General features: G+C 43.0%; 1 protein-coding gene across 5 annotated transcripts in view; it reads right to left on the minus strand.

Moving 5' to 3' along the window:
* INTU (inturned planar cell polarity protein) overlaps positions 1-12,840 on the minus strand; it is a 114,990-nt gene that overhangs the window by 15,604 nt on the left and 86,546 nt on the right. For 4 of the 5 annotated variants that reach the window (XM_030564133.1, XM_030564135.1, XM_030564132.1 and 1 more), the window contains 4 exons: positions 11,873-12,094; positions 10,763-11,254; positions 9,663-9,760; positions 6,611-6,800 (listed from right to left, as the gene is read on the minus strand). In XM_030564133.1, the coding sequence (XP_030419993.1) occupies positions 6,611-6,800; positions 9,663-9,760; positions 10,763-11,254; positions 11,873-12,094 (1,002 nt within the window). The remainder of the gene's footprint in view (positions 1-6,610; positions 6,801-9,662; positions 9,761-10,762; positions 11,255-11,872; positions 12,095-12,840) is intronic. The other variant, XM_030564136.1, reaches the window with a different exon arrangement.

Raw genomic sequence — 12,840 nt, forward strand, 5'->3', positions numbered from 1 at the left:
CCAAACTACAAACAAACTTGAAGGAAGACTTCACTGCTGTTTGCAAACTACATTCATTCAATCTGTACCGGTGCTTTCCATTCCTCACCACTTGAGAGAATTAAAGGCTGCAAGGTGAGGAAATGCCACCTGGTCAATAGCTTGGAATTACTTCTTTTTCACTAACTGCTCTGTCTGCTGCTTCTAAGATCTTAAAAAAATGGTATACAACATCCACAGATATTTTTGACAAAATGTAAAGTTTTTGCCCCCAATGGAGTTGGAAAGTTCAAGGAATTATCAGCTATTTGGTTCAAGTCAGTGACTAGCAGTTGCTACAAACAAACCAGGACTGTAGAAAAAAATTGTATTGGACACACATCAGTAGATCTATTTATAATCCAAGTCTCTAAAGATGTGACATTCATTTATTTAGGTTTTTTTTGTATGTGCATCTACTATTATCTTGCATCTAGATGAATTACATACAAAGTAAAACTAGGCCTGTCAAGCGATTAAAAAAATGAATTGTTAAAGAAGAACAGAATGCCATTTATTTTAAATATTTTTGGAAGTTGACTAAATTTTCCAATATGTTAATTTCAATTACAACACAAAATTCAAAGTGTACAGTCAGGGGCGGCTCCAGGCCCCAGCACGCCAAGTGTGTGCTTGGGGTGACAAGCCATGGGGGGCGCTCTGCCAGTGCTGCGAGGGTGGCAGGCAGGCTGCCCTCGGCGGTGTGCCTATGGAGGGTCTGCTGGTTCCGCGGCTTCGGTGGACCTCCCGCAGGCATGCCTGCGGAGGGTCCGCTGGTCCCGCAGCTTCGGAGGTCCACCGAAGCCGCGGGACCAGTGGACCCTCCGCAGGCAAGCCGCCGGAGGCAGCCTGCCTGCCGTGCTTGGGGCAGCAAAATCCCTAGAGCCGCTCCTGTCTACAGTGCTCACTTTATTTTTTATTACAAATATTTGCACTGTAAAAACCAAAAGAATTAGTATTTTTCAATATACCTCATACAAGTACTGTAGTTCAGTCACAAATTTAACTAACACATTTTTTTAACGAGCGTCATCAGCATGGAAGCATGTCCTCTGGAATGGTGGCCAAAGCATGAAGGGGCACACAAATGTTTAGAGTATATCTGGCACGTAAATATCGGCTTGTTTGTCTTGGTGGCTGGCTGAACAAGTAGAACTGAGTGGACTTGTAGGCTCTAAAGTTTTCCTTTTATTGTTTGAGGGCAGTTATGTAAAAAAACCACTACATTTGCAAGTTGCACATGCACAATAAAGAGATTGCACTTTACAGTGAAATAATTGTAATAAAAATAATCATATAAAGTGAGAACTGTACCCTTTGTATTCTGTGTTGTAACTGAAATCAGTATATTTGAAAATGTAAAAATGCATCCAACATATTTAATAAATTGCAATTGGTATTCTATTGTTTAACAGTGCGATTAAGTGTGATTAATCGCGATTAATTTTTTTTAGTTAATCGTGTGAGTTAACTGTGATTAATTGACAGCCCTAATGAAAACAAATTTTTGATCAAATACTAAGCACACCCAGAAATTCTTAAAACTTAATATCCTCAAAAACCTTGTCAACCCTCCCGGTTTCACTGGGGAGTCTCCTGGAATTACGCCCTATCTCTACGGTTACTGCAGCCAAACTGGGAGATTTTAGGGGCTGAAAGTCTGGTGGCACAGTGGGGCTATGGCAAGCTTCCTGCTTGCCCTGGAACTGTGCTGCTCCCAGGAGTGGGTGGCTCGTTCCTACAGGAACTGTGGCCAATGGGAAGCGGCACTTGCGGACACGGGCAGTGCGCAGAGCCTCCTCCATGCCAGGGACCACAGGAATGAGCCAGCTGCTACTGGGAGTGGCGTGGGGCCAGGGAAGGCAGGGAGCCTGCCTTAGCCGCGCTGCACTGCTGCCTTGGAGCCACCCGAGGTCAGTGCCTCCCAGCTGAAATCTGCACCCCACAACCCTCCTGTGCCCCAACTTCTACTTCAGCCTAGAGCTCCCTCCTGCACCCAAACTCCCTCCCAAACCCTGCACCTGTCACCCCTCCCACACTCCAGCCCCCTCCAGCACCCATACTCCCTCCCAGAGCTCGCACCCGACACCCACTCCTGCACCCCAATCCTCTGACCCAGGCTCAGCCTGGAGCCCCCTCCGAACCCCTCGGCCCCACCCCCCAGAAGAGCCCACACTCCCTTCTGCACGCCAACCCCGTCCCAGCCCGGTGAAAGTGAATGAAGGTGGGGAAGAACGAGCAACAGAGGAAGGGGGGATGGAGTGAGGGGAGCGGGGCCTCAGAGAAGGGGCGGGGCAAGAGTGTTTGGGTGTGTGTGATTAAACAGTTGGCAACCCTAATCTTCTCCATGACACACCGTCCAAACTTCCCACTAATCCATCACTACCAGAAAAAAGACGGGGAGAACAGGAATGTTTTGCAGCTTATCCAGATAGTCACAAAGTACAAATTCTGATGACTTAAGACCTTATGTGATTTTCACAATCAAGGATCCCTTCCTAAAAAACACCCTGGCAACAGATTCCACCCAGATAAAGCTTGAAGTGACTCAGATAGTCACAACTGCCATGATTTCACATGGCAGAGAGACAGCGTCTCAAGCAGACGAGGCCCATATGCACACAATATGATCAATGACAGTTGGTGCAATGATATATAAATCTCTAGGAGTATGTTAATAGAAAGTCTCATGAAGGGAAAAAATCCTATTAGATATCATAATAAATGCTGCTTGCAAGAAATTGGAAGAATGTACACCTCATGTGCCTGTCTCACACAGAGCTCTGGTCTACACTATGAGGTTAGGTTGAACTTAGCCATGTTAGGTCGATTTTATAAGCAATGTGGCTACACAACCAACCCTGTTCCGTCGACCTGCTGTACTCCTCCCTGGCGGGGGGAGTAGCGCTAAAATCAACCTTCTTGGTTCGAATTTGGGGTAGTGCAGACGCAGCACACTGCAATTCGATGGTATTGGCCTCCGGGAGCTATCCCAGAGTACTCCAATGTGATCACTCTGGACAGCACTTTCAACTCCCATGCACTAGCCGGATACACAGGAAAAGCCTCGGGGAACTTTTGAATTTCATTTCCTGTTTGGTCAGTGTAGCGAGCACAGCAGCACAGGTGACCATGCACTCCCAGAATCGCAAACGAGTTTCAGCATGGAGCGAATGGGAAACACTCGATCTGATTGCTGTATAGGGAGAAGAATCTGTCCATGCAGAACTCCGATCAAAAAGAAGAAATGCTAATATATAGGCCAAAATTGCACAGGGCATGGTGGAGAGAGGCTACATGAGGGACACACAGCAGTGCCGCGAAAGTCAAGGAGCTCAGCCAAGCCTACCACAAGACAAAGGAGGCAAACGATCACTCCGGGTCAAAGAGCCCCATGCATGCTGCTCCTATGATCTGCTGCATGCCATTCTAGGGGGGGACCCTACCAGTACCCCACCATTGTGCATGGACACCTGCAAGGGGGGAGTCTTACTGGGGGAGGGATAGCTCAGTGGCTTGAGGATTGGCCTGCTTAACCCAGGCTTATGAGTTCAATCCTTGAGGGGGCCATTTAGGGAACTGAGGTTAAAAAAAAACTCCAAAACCCTGTCTGAGGATTTGTCCTGCTTTGAGTGGGGGTTGGACTAGATGATCTCCTGAGGTCTCTTCCAACCCTGATATTCTATGATAACATAGAGGAGGATTTTGTGGAAGAGGAGGAAGACAAGAATGCACAGCAGGCAAGAGGAAAATCCATTCTCCTCAGCAGCCAGGACCCAATACCCTCCCAAGGCAGGTTCCCAGATCCTGAAGGCAGAGAAGATACCTCTGGTGAGGGCACGTTTGTAACTATACTACAGCAGTTAAAAGCAATTGTGTTTAATGTTTGATTTGCCCTGAAGAATTGGGCTGCATTCACAGTACATTCTTCCAATTTCCTGCAAGCAGCAGTTATGATGATATCTAATAGGATTTTTTCCCTTCATGAGACTTTCTATTAACACACTCCTAGAGATTTATATATCATTGCACCAACTGTCATTGATCATATTGTGTGCATATGGGCCTCGTCTGGAAAAATCTGTTGACGTGTCTGGGGATGGAGCGGGAATCCTCCAGGGACATCTCCATGAAGCTCTCCTGGAGGTACTCTGAAAGCCTTTGCAGAAGGTTTCTGGAGAAGGCTGCCTTATTTCATCCTCCACGGTAGGACACTTTACCACATCAAGCCAGTAGCAAGTACAGCACGCCTAGCTGTACTCTTCTAATTGCCCTGGTGTCTGGCTGTTCAAAATTGGCCACCAGGCCTTCAGCTGACCCCGCCATAAATGTCTCCCCTTTACTCTCACAGATATTATGGAGCACACAGCAAGCAGCAATAACAATGGGTATATTGGTTTTGCTGAGGTCTAATCTAGTCAGCAGACTGCGCGAGTGAGCTTTTAAATGTCCAAAGGCACATTCTAGCACCATTCTGCGCACTTGCTCAGCCTATAGTTGAACTGCTCCTTACTACTGTCCAGGCTTCCTGTGTATGGATTCATGAGCCATGGGAGCAAGGGGTAGACTGGGTCCCCAATGATAACTATTGGCATTTCAACATCCCCAATGGTAATTTTCTGGTCTGGGAAGTAAGTCCCTTCTTGCAGCTGTTCAAATAGCCTGGAGTTCCTAAAGATGTGAGCCTCATGCACCTTTCCCCGCCATCCCACGTTGATGTCGGTGAAACGTCCCTTGTGCTCCACCAGTGCTTGCAGCATCGAGAAGTACCCCTTGTGGTTTACATACTTGTTGGCAAGGTGGTCTGGTGCCAAGATAGGAATATGCATTCCATCTATCCTCCCATCACAGTTAGGGAAACTCATTGCAGCAAAGCCATCCACTATTACCTGCACATTTCACAGAGTCACTACCCTTGATAGCAAAAGGTTAGTGATTGCCTTGGCTACTTGGGTCACAGCAGCCCCCATGGCAGATTTGCCCACTCTGAATTGATTCAAGACTGACCGGTAGCAGTCAGGCACTGCAAACTTCCACAGGGCTATTGCCACTCGCTTCACAACTGTCAGGACAGGTCTCATCTTGGTATTCCTGCGCTTCAGGGCAGGGGAAAGCAACTCACACAATTCCACATGTGAAAGTTGCGCAGCCACTGGGATTCATCCCATACCTGCAACACTATGCCATCCCACCAGTCTGTGCTTGTTTGCCGGACCCAGAATTGACATTCCACTGTATCAGCCTGCCCCACTGCCAACATGCTGTCCCAACTGCAACATCCTGTGCTTTCAGGAATGTCTGTGTCCATGTCCTCCTCAAAATCGTCCTCGTGCTGGTGTTTCATAGCCAGGTTCTACACATACTGCACGATAATGCGTGAGGTGTTTACAATGCTCACAACAGTAGCAGTGAGCTGAGCGGGTTCCATGCTTGCCGTGCTACGGTGTCTGCACAGGTAACCCAGGAAAAAAAGGCGCGAAACGACTGTTTGCCATTGCTTTCAAGGAGGGAAGGAGAACAAAAGGGAGGGGAATCTGATGACAAGTACCAAAAAAACACCCATGAAAATGTTTTTGCCCCATCAGGCACTGGGAGCTTAACCCAGAATTCCAATGGGCAGTGGGGACTGTGGGATAACTACTCATAGTGCACCACTCCGTGAGTTGATGCTAGCTACGGTATTGAGGACGCACTCCGTCGACCTACTGTGCTTATTGGGGACATACACAATTGACTGTATAAAATCATTTTCTAAAGATAGAATTCCACAAATTTGACCTAATTTCCTAGTGCAGATATACCCCTAGAAGAGATTACTTGGCAACATGCTTGAAAGGAGTTGGTAGTTGCAATGTGTTTTTTACTGGACAGACATCCACATTAAAAACCCCAGCATTACAAACACTAGTGGTTGGCCAATTTGCTGGCAGTTTTAGCAGGGAGGCCAAAGAGACTGATAATGAGCTATCCTCTCGCCTTCAGAGATAGTCTCTTCAGGTCAGGGTTGAAACGCAATGGCAGGTTGTGGGCGGGGGGAGGGGAGCTTAAACTGTCACTGCACATGCCAATCACTTTCTGTGAAGAAACAGAAAACTTAAATCTCCTGTGTTGTCAAGCCAGCATCTTTGAAAAGCACTAAATTAACAATAACAAAAAAATTGTTTTTGTAGAAGGCAGGAGAGGGTAAATGATTTTAGTTCCTCTCTTGCCATTCTCTCCCAGAGGCCTTCTGTGAAACTCTTTACTAAATTATGGACAGTACAGGAGTCATGACACCACATCCCACAAAGCAATATAATTCTCTGATTCTCAGAGCACTGCCTCGGGGAGGTGAAGCTCTTTTGACGTGCATGTTTGGTTGGACTGCCTGTCGGAGAGGCAGTCTGCCCATACAAGTAAAACATTTAGTAAATTAAAAAGAACACTCACAAAGAATCTTCTACTGGGGGACTATTTAAATGCTAACATGATAGTAGTTTTGAAAATATTAACTAGGAGATTTAAGTAAAGAAAAAAGTACGAAGTACAAAAAGTATAAATAAAAAGTACAAAAAAGTACAAAAAACAATTGTGTTAGACAAAAGTTTCTTACTTCTTTCATCACGGCCTGCTGGAAAATGGAGCGAATTGAAAGACAGCAACGATGAAAATTCTTGATTAGCTGAGGGTGGATGGATCCACTGAGCTGTTGTACTTCTTTGTGCGTAGGAGTAATAAAGATTCCTTGCATTGTTTCTAAAGAAATATAGTGGAAGAGGGTATTCTCAGGACCAGACGTCAACCTTCAAAAATTAGAGAATACGTGATTTTGAATGAAACCTTGGCTAGACAACATACACTTTTACACTTTATTGCTGTCTGGCAGTGGTAACATGGTAGGAGAATGGAACCAGACATTGTCAAGATTTTCCTATTTCTACACAAGATACATTTCCTTCTAATTAAAACTGTTAACACTGATTATTTTAAAAAACAGTGATCATGGAGGTAACTGGGAGTTGCTGCCCTACTCCAAAGAGGTAGTATTATCCAAAACAAAAGAGAAAGCATAAATAACTAGCTCACTCAAAATAGAAAAGATGTTTAAGAGTGCATATTAGTCACAAAGTCACCTATGTGCCATGGGTTATAAAGAACAAAGCTGTTCTTCAAACCAAACTACTGTTCTTTTTCTGTTTTTACAGCTTGAAGACAACTGCACTTCTAATGCTATTTCGTAACATCACTTTTTAAATATCTCCGCCCCCACACCCCCATCAACTGGGAGGATGAGGCTAGATTTCCAGACAGAAGGCCAGATCTTCAGTTGACATAAACTGATGTAAATCCACTAACGTGAATAAGAGCTACATTGATTTATGCCAACAGGGAATATGACACAGAGATTCAGTTATAGTTACACTGTTAATTAGTAAAAGTACACACACTATTTAATTATTAAATACACTTGGCCAAATTCTCTAAGCACATACACAGAATTGAAAATATTGTGTTAAACATAATGTTTCATATTTACATTAAAATGGAAAAGATTATTTTAGATGCAAAACATCAGTTATGACTTTTTTGTTTTTTTGAAGACTACATTTTCCTGATCTCCCTTTTTCACCAGGACACTCATAGGGCCAACATCATAGCACTAACGATACAGCATAGGGTAAAAAATCATTGGAAGATGAGTAAATGTACACACTTCCTCACAATTTTACATTTTACTGCCAGACCTTTTTAACTAGAGTGGCAGAAGAGAGAAGATACCTGCAGTTTGGAATTTTGACTCATCTACGGGATGGAATAATCATCACGGGTGAAATTAGCCTCTGTGGAGAAGACCAGCGAAAAGCCAGTGCACCACTTAAATTCTGTTTTTGAGGGTTGATGTGAGACTTAAGTAGGATACTGGCATTGCGCTGGGCCTCTGCACAGAGGTGAAATTCACTCTAATAAAGGCTAGTATTCAGACTGTAAAAAGTTAATGGAAGAGATGTGGCTAAATCTCCTGCACTGCTTTGAAAACTGGGGAGGGCTGTAATGAAATACACAAAAATTCAGAGATTCACAGAGTTTAAGGCCAGAGGGAACACTAGTCTGATCTCCTGCATATCACAGGAGATTTAATTTAATCCAGTAACCCCTTCATTGAGCCCAGTAATTTGTGTTTAAGTGAACTCAGGCTGGTTTGTTCCACTGGCTCAATTTTTTTGAGAAACTGTGCCAAATACCTGCATATAGTACGTAGCCCACTATTAATTTTGAAACATTCTTCTAGTGTGACAACTTGATTAGATGACTCCAAAATCCTTCACAACAAGAATGCACTCCTCAAATCCGCAGCTTCAGCGGTGGAGGCAGCTTTTTCTGGGCCAGCAGGGAAAAGAAAACCTGCCCCCCTCTCTAGTGAGAGCTCAGTTTCCTTGTCAGTTTGAGGAGCAGGGGTGTGGAGGGATAAAGGGAGCTTCCTAACTCACTGCCTGGATTGAACGGTGCAACAGGATTAGGAGAGGGTATCACCTAAAGAAGATGGGGAGCTGGGCTGCGGTGCCTAATGTCTGGTAGGGGCAACACCTCTCCTCCCATACCCTTACCCTCAGATGAGGAGAGGGCAGTGGGGTCACAGCAATGGCGTTGGGACCAGTTTAAAGGTGTGGAAGGGAGTGGTTAGGTCAGCCTTCCCCAAGATGGCAGGAATTACAGAAGGAAGAACAATCATCACTAGATAAATTATTGCCAGGTAATTTCTCAGATATGTTAATAGAGTTGCAGCCTAGTTATCTCTCTCTATATAGTGTTCAGAATAATGCATTATGGGAGTGGTTGTGTTCATCACTAAGCATATTTAGATATATAGGCAGTAAGGAAAACTGGGCATACAATAAATGTAAAAAAACTCCAACTGTTTTCCTGCTTGACCACAGTGACTGTGTCTCCTCTGTTTGTGACACAGATACTTTGCTTTTGCAGATGCCTACTTTTGGCTGGTGTTACAAGCTCAAATTAAGTCAACTACACAGAATTAAGGCTACAGGTATGTCATGGAGGTTGCGTAAGTCATGGATTCTGTGACTTTCTACAATCACCATGCCATTGGGGCTCTGCAGCAGCCCAGCTGCTGCAGCAGTGGGGGACCCCCTGCCCCATAGCTCCCAGACACTGTGAGGCCCCCCTCCCCACTCCTAGCCCTGCAGGGTGATGGGGGATCCCCCCGAGCTTTCCAGCTGGTGGCAGCTGTGGGGACCCCGCAGATCCCAGTCCTACTGGGTGGCAGGGATCCACAGTTCCCAGTCATCACAGACAGTGGGGGGACCCTCTCCCCAGCTCCCATCCCTACAAGGCAGCAGGGGATCCCCCCAGCTCCTAGCCTTGTGGTCAGGGGTCCCTCTCAACTCCCTGCCGCTGCATGCAGTGGGGCAGGATGCTGGACCCTCCTTTCTCCCCATTTTGTCAAGGATGTTTTCAGTAAAAGTCTGGGATAGTTCAAGGCTTCTGTGAATTTTTGGTAATTGCCCGTGACCTGTCCATGACTTTTACTAAAAATATCCATGACAAAATCATAGCCTTTGGTGATTTGCATGTGTCTTTGGACAAAAATGGTTAATTTTGGTGTCTTAAAAATAAAATATTTAACAAAACCAATAATCTCTTACTTGACAACATTATAGAGTTCTGTATCTTTCTCTGAAAGATTCTTTTTCAGGTTTCCTAAATGAAAAGGATTTGGAAGGGTATGTTTCTTTCTAGTGACCTAAAAAACAAAAGGCACAGTAAACTATCAGAATAAGGACATCTAAATCAAGGACAAAAATCCAGCCAACAACATCATTTATTTAAAATCGAAGTATTAAAAAAATTAAATAGTTTCAGCAATTTTTAGAATGTATTTTATAGTGTAAAGTCTATTGCAGGCTAAAACAAACTGGTAGCATTGTTCAATGTATACCAAGTTTCCTTGATCAATATTGCTTATACTTTTATAATCTTTGGAAAAATTCTCCAATTACTTTTGTAGTTTTCAACACAGCTGTGCCCAATTTAGTCATCAGAAGGCCAAATATTTAGAAGCGATGATGATCAAACGAGAGAAACAGGTGCTAGTTGTGGTCCTAATCCAAAGCTCACTGAAGTCAAGGAGAGTCTTTCAACTGACTTCAGTGTGCTTAAGCAGCTGACTATCAATGAGACTACTCGTATGTATAAAATTAGTTTTAGTTAAGAACTGAAATTATCCTAATGAAACTCAGCAAAACCAATACTGACTTCTTAAGCACCAGGAGTTGCATTATATAAATCCAAAACAAATAAATACATAATTATAGCACTAAGCTAGCTTAAAAATAATCAAGCATAATTTGTAAAAAATATAAAAAATTATCCTGTTTCCATTAATACAGAAAAATAATTCCCAATGAAGGAGTGGAATGCATCAGTTTTCCATAGCTGTCTCCATGGTCACAGAATGCAACTAGAATCTGCAACCTTACCGCACATTTCTTAGGCTATGTCTACACTATGCACCTTTTAGTGACACAGCTGTGCTACTACAGCCATGCCGCTAGAAGGCGTGCAGTGTAGCTGCTGTTTTTTCTCAGTGAATATCCGTCTACCTCACATTTATTAAAACATTTACCATAAGAAAAGAGGCAAGCATCTAGAATAGTATCGATTAATTTCTCAACATTCCCTTGGCTATACCTACATTCAAAAGTTAAACAGTTTAATAAATAATACATTGTAATAACAATAATACCTTGAACAAGCTACCACTTCCCTCAGACCCGCCAAAACCTTGTGATTCTTTTCGTTCGTGCTTTCGGACCTGATCTACTGTAGCAAGTAGGTTAAGGCCTCCACCTTCTTCAGGACCTTCACTGCCATTGTCAGATCCTCCACTGCTCCTTGTGGGACTGGGCTTACGTGTCCTTAAGGAGGAGTCAGTGAAGAGTGTTCTCTTGCTTGTTGGAGATGTTGCGGTTTTGGAAGTATTTTGCAGTTTACTGAGGATGGGTGGGGTTGTAAAGCTTTCCAGTTTGTCACGTGATGCAGGAAGGAACCAGTCAGCACAAGACAGACATGGAATGGCGGGAGATTCTAATCTTTCCTCTATGCTGGAATCTATTCCTTCCAACTGAAGTATAGTTGCTTTGACCTGATCAACATATATACAGTCTGGTCCTGGATTCCCAATAGCTTTGGAAGTGCAGCCCCCTGTCTCCAGCAAAACACACAGCATAAAGTGTCTCTGTAAAACAAATGGGTATAAAAGATTAATCTTTGATTTAAAATACTGCATATTGTAGAATCCATTTTATATTGCACTCCTTATCAAATCTAATACGGTATCTCAGCAAATTACAAAGATTTGCAAAACTGGACACATCTCCTGCCCTCCAACACGAGCCACTTTATGTCTAAATCATTCTTTATGGGTTTTTTTTTTTTGGCTCTATTACAATCCTCATGCAAGTGAATGTTTATTTAACCACAAGTTATGAAAATTAAGTTCTGCGCATATGAGAAACTGCCTCTTAAATAGTCATTTGCTGGTTATTTTAAAAACAATTTCTGCTCAAAATGGATGAAGTATCTGACAAAAATTTCAACCGACATGAACAAAAGAGCATCAAAACCATGAAAATTTGTATTTATGCTTAATTTTATAAGCTTTATGAGTATTAATCATAATTTTATTCCCCAGCTGAAAAATTCTACACCAAGTCACAGCTGCAGTAAGGATGTTTTTTAAATGATGAGACCAGTGTATGCTTAGTATTGGAAATATGTAATCACATATAACAATGTAAAGGCAACAGCAGAACTGACAATCATAACCATAGGTGCTCTGGAAATTGTAACTTACCAAACCAACTATTAGTAAAAAGTATCTTGCTTCAGGCTCTCTGTATCCTGTAACACCTGAAGCTTCACTTGGTTGGAGGTGATGGTGTGGAAATACTTCTCGCCATATCACTAACTGACCAATCCTCTGTTCTGCTGCCAAGGGTAACAGGCAATAGTGTCGACTATATAAAGCTATATCAATAAGATCCTCCTTTGGTAAGTGATTGCCAATCAAACAGCCCTTAATTAAAGCACAAAAAAGAATGCACATTCAATAAAAACAACAATACTTTTCACTTTAGAGTGTCTTTAATCTAAAGATCTCAGTGTTTTACATATTAAAATCATGAGCTCTTTGGGACAGGTAGTGGGGACTATCTTTTTGTATTGTGTGTGTATAGTATAGCACAATGGGATCCTGGTCCATGACTGGGGTTTTTAGGTGCTATGATAAAACAAAAACAAACAAACAAGCAACACATCTATAAGTTATTATTCCAGTTTTACAGAGGTGTAAACTGAGGCATACAGAAGTTAAGTGGCTTGCCAAACACTTAGTTGCAGAATTAGTAATTAACCAAAACATTTTAATTCCCAGTCCTCTATGTAACTACCACAAAACATAACTCTTTGACTGGAATTAATATGTTTCCCAGTCAAAGACAGGGACTGAATAAACAAGGATTTAAAATATGACCCTCATAATTGTACATCATAAAAATTACATAGTATTAATTAAGTCCTGCTATATTTCCCTTTAGGTTGAACAACAGCTTAAAAGAATTGCTGCCTGAAGGCTTTCTTCTGCTAGCTGCTGAGCACTTCCTGCAAGGTACTGAATATCTCAACTCCTAGGTGCCCAACACCTCATAAGATCAGGACTGGAGTTTGAATGGTCACTAGCTTCCCACTCAAAACAGAATTGAGATTTGTTGGCAGGCGAAGTTTTCTGCTAACACTGCCCTTTCTATACCTCTTGATTTTTCA

Source organism: Gopherus evgoodei, chromosome 5, assembly GCF_007399415.2.
Source record: "Gopherus evgoodei ecotype Sinaloan lineage chromosome 5, rGopEvg1_v1.p, whole genome shotgun sequence".
Classification (NCBI taxonomy): domain Eukaryota; kingdom Metazoa; phylum Chordata; order Testudines; family Testudinidae; genus Gopherus; species Gopherus evgoodei.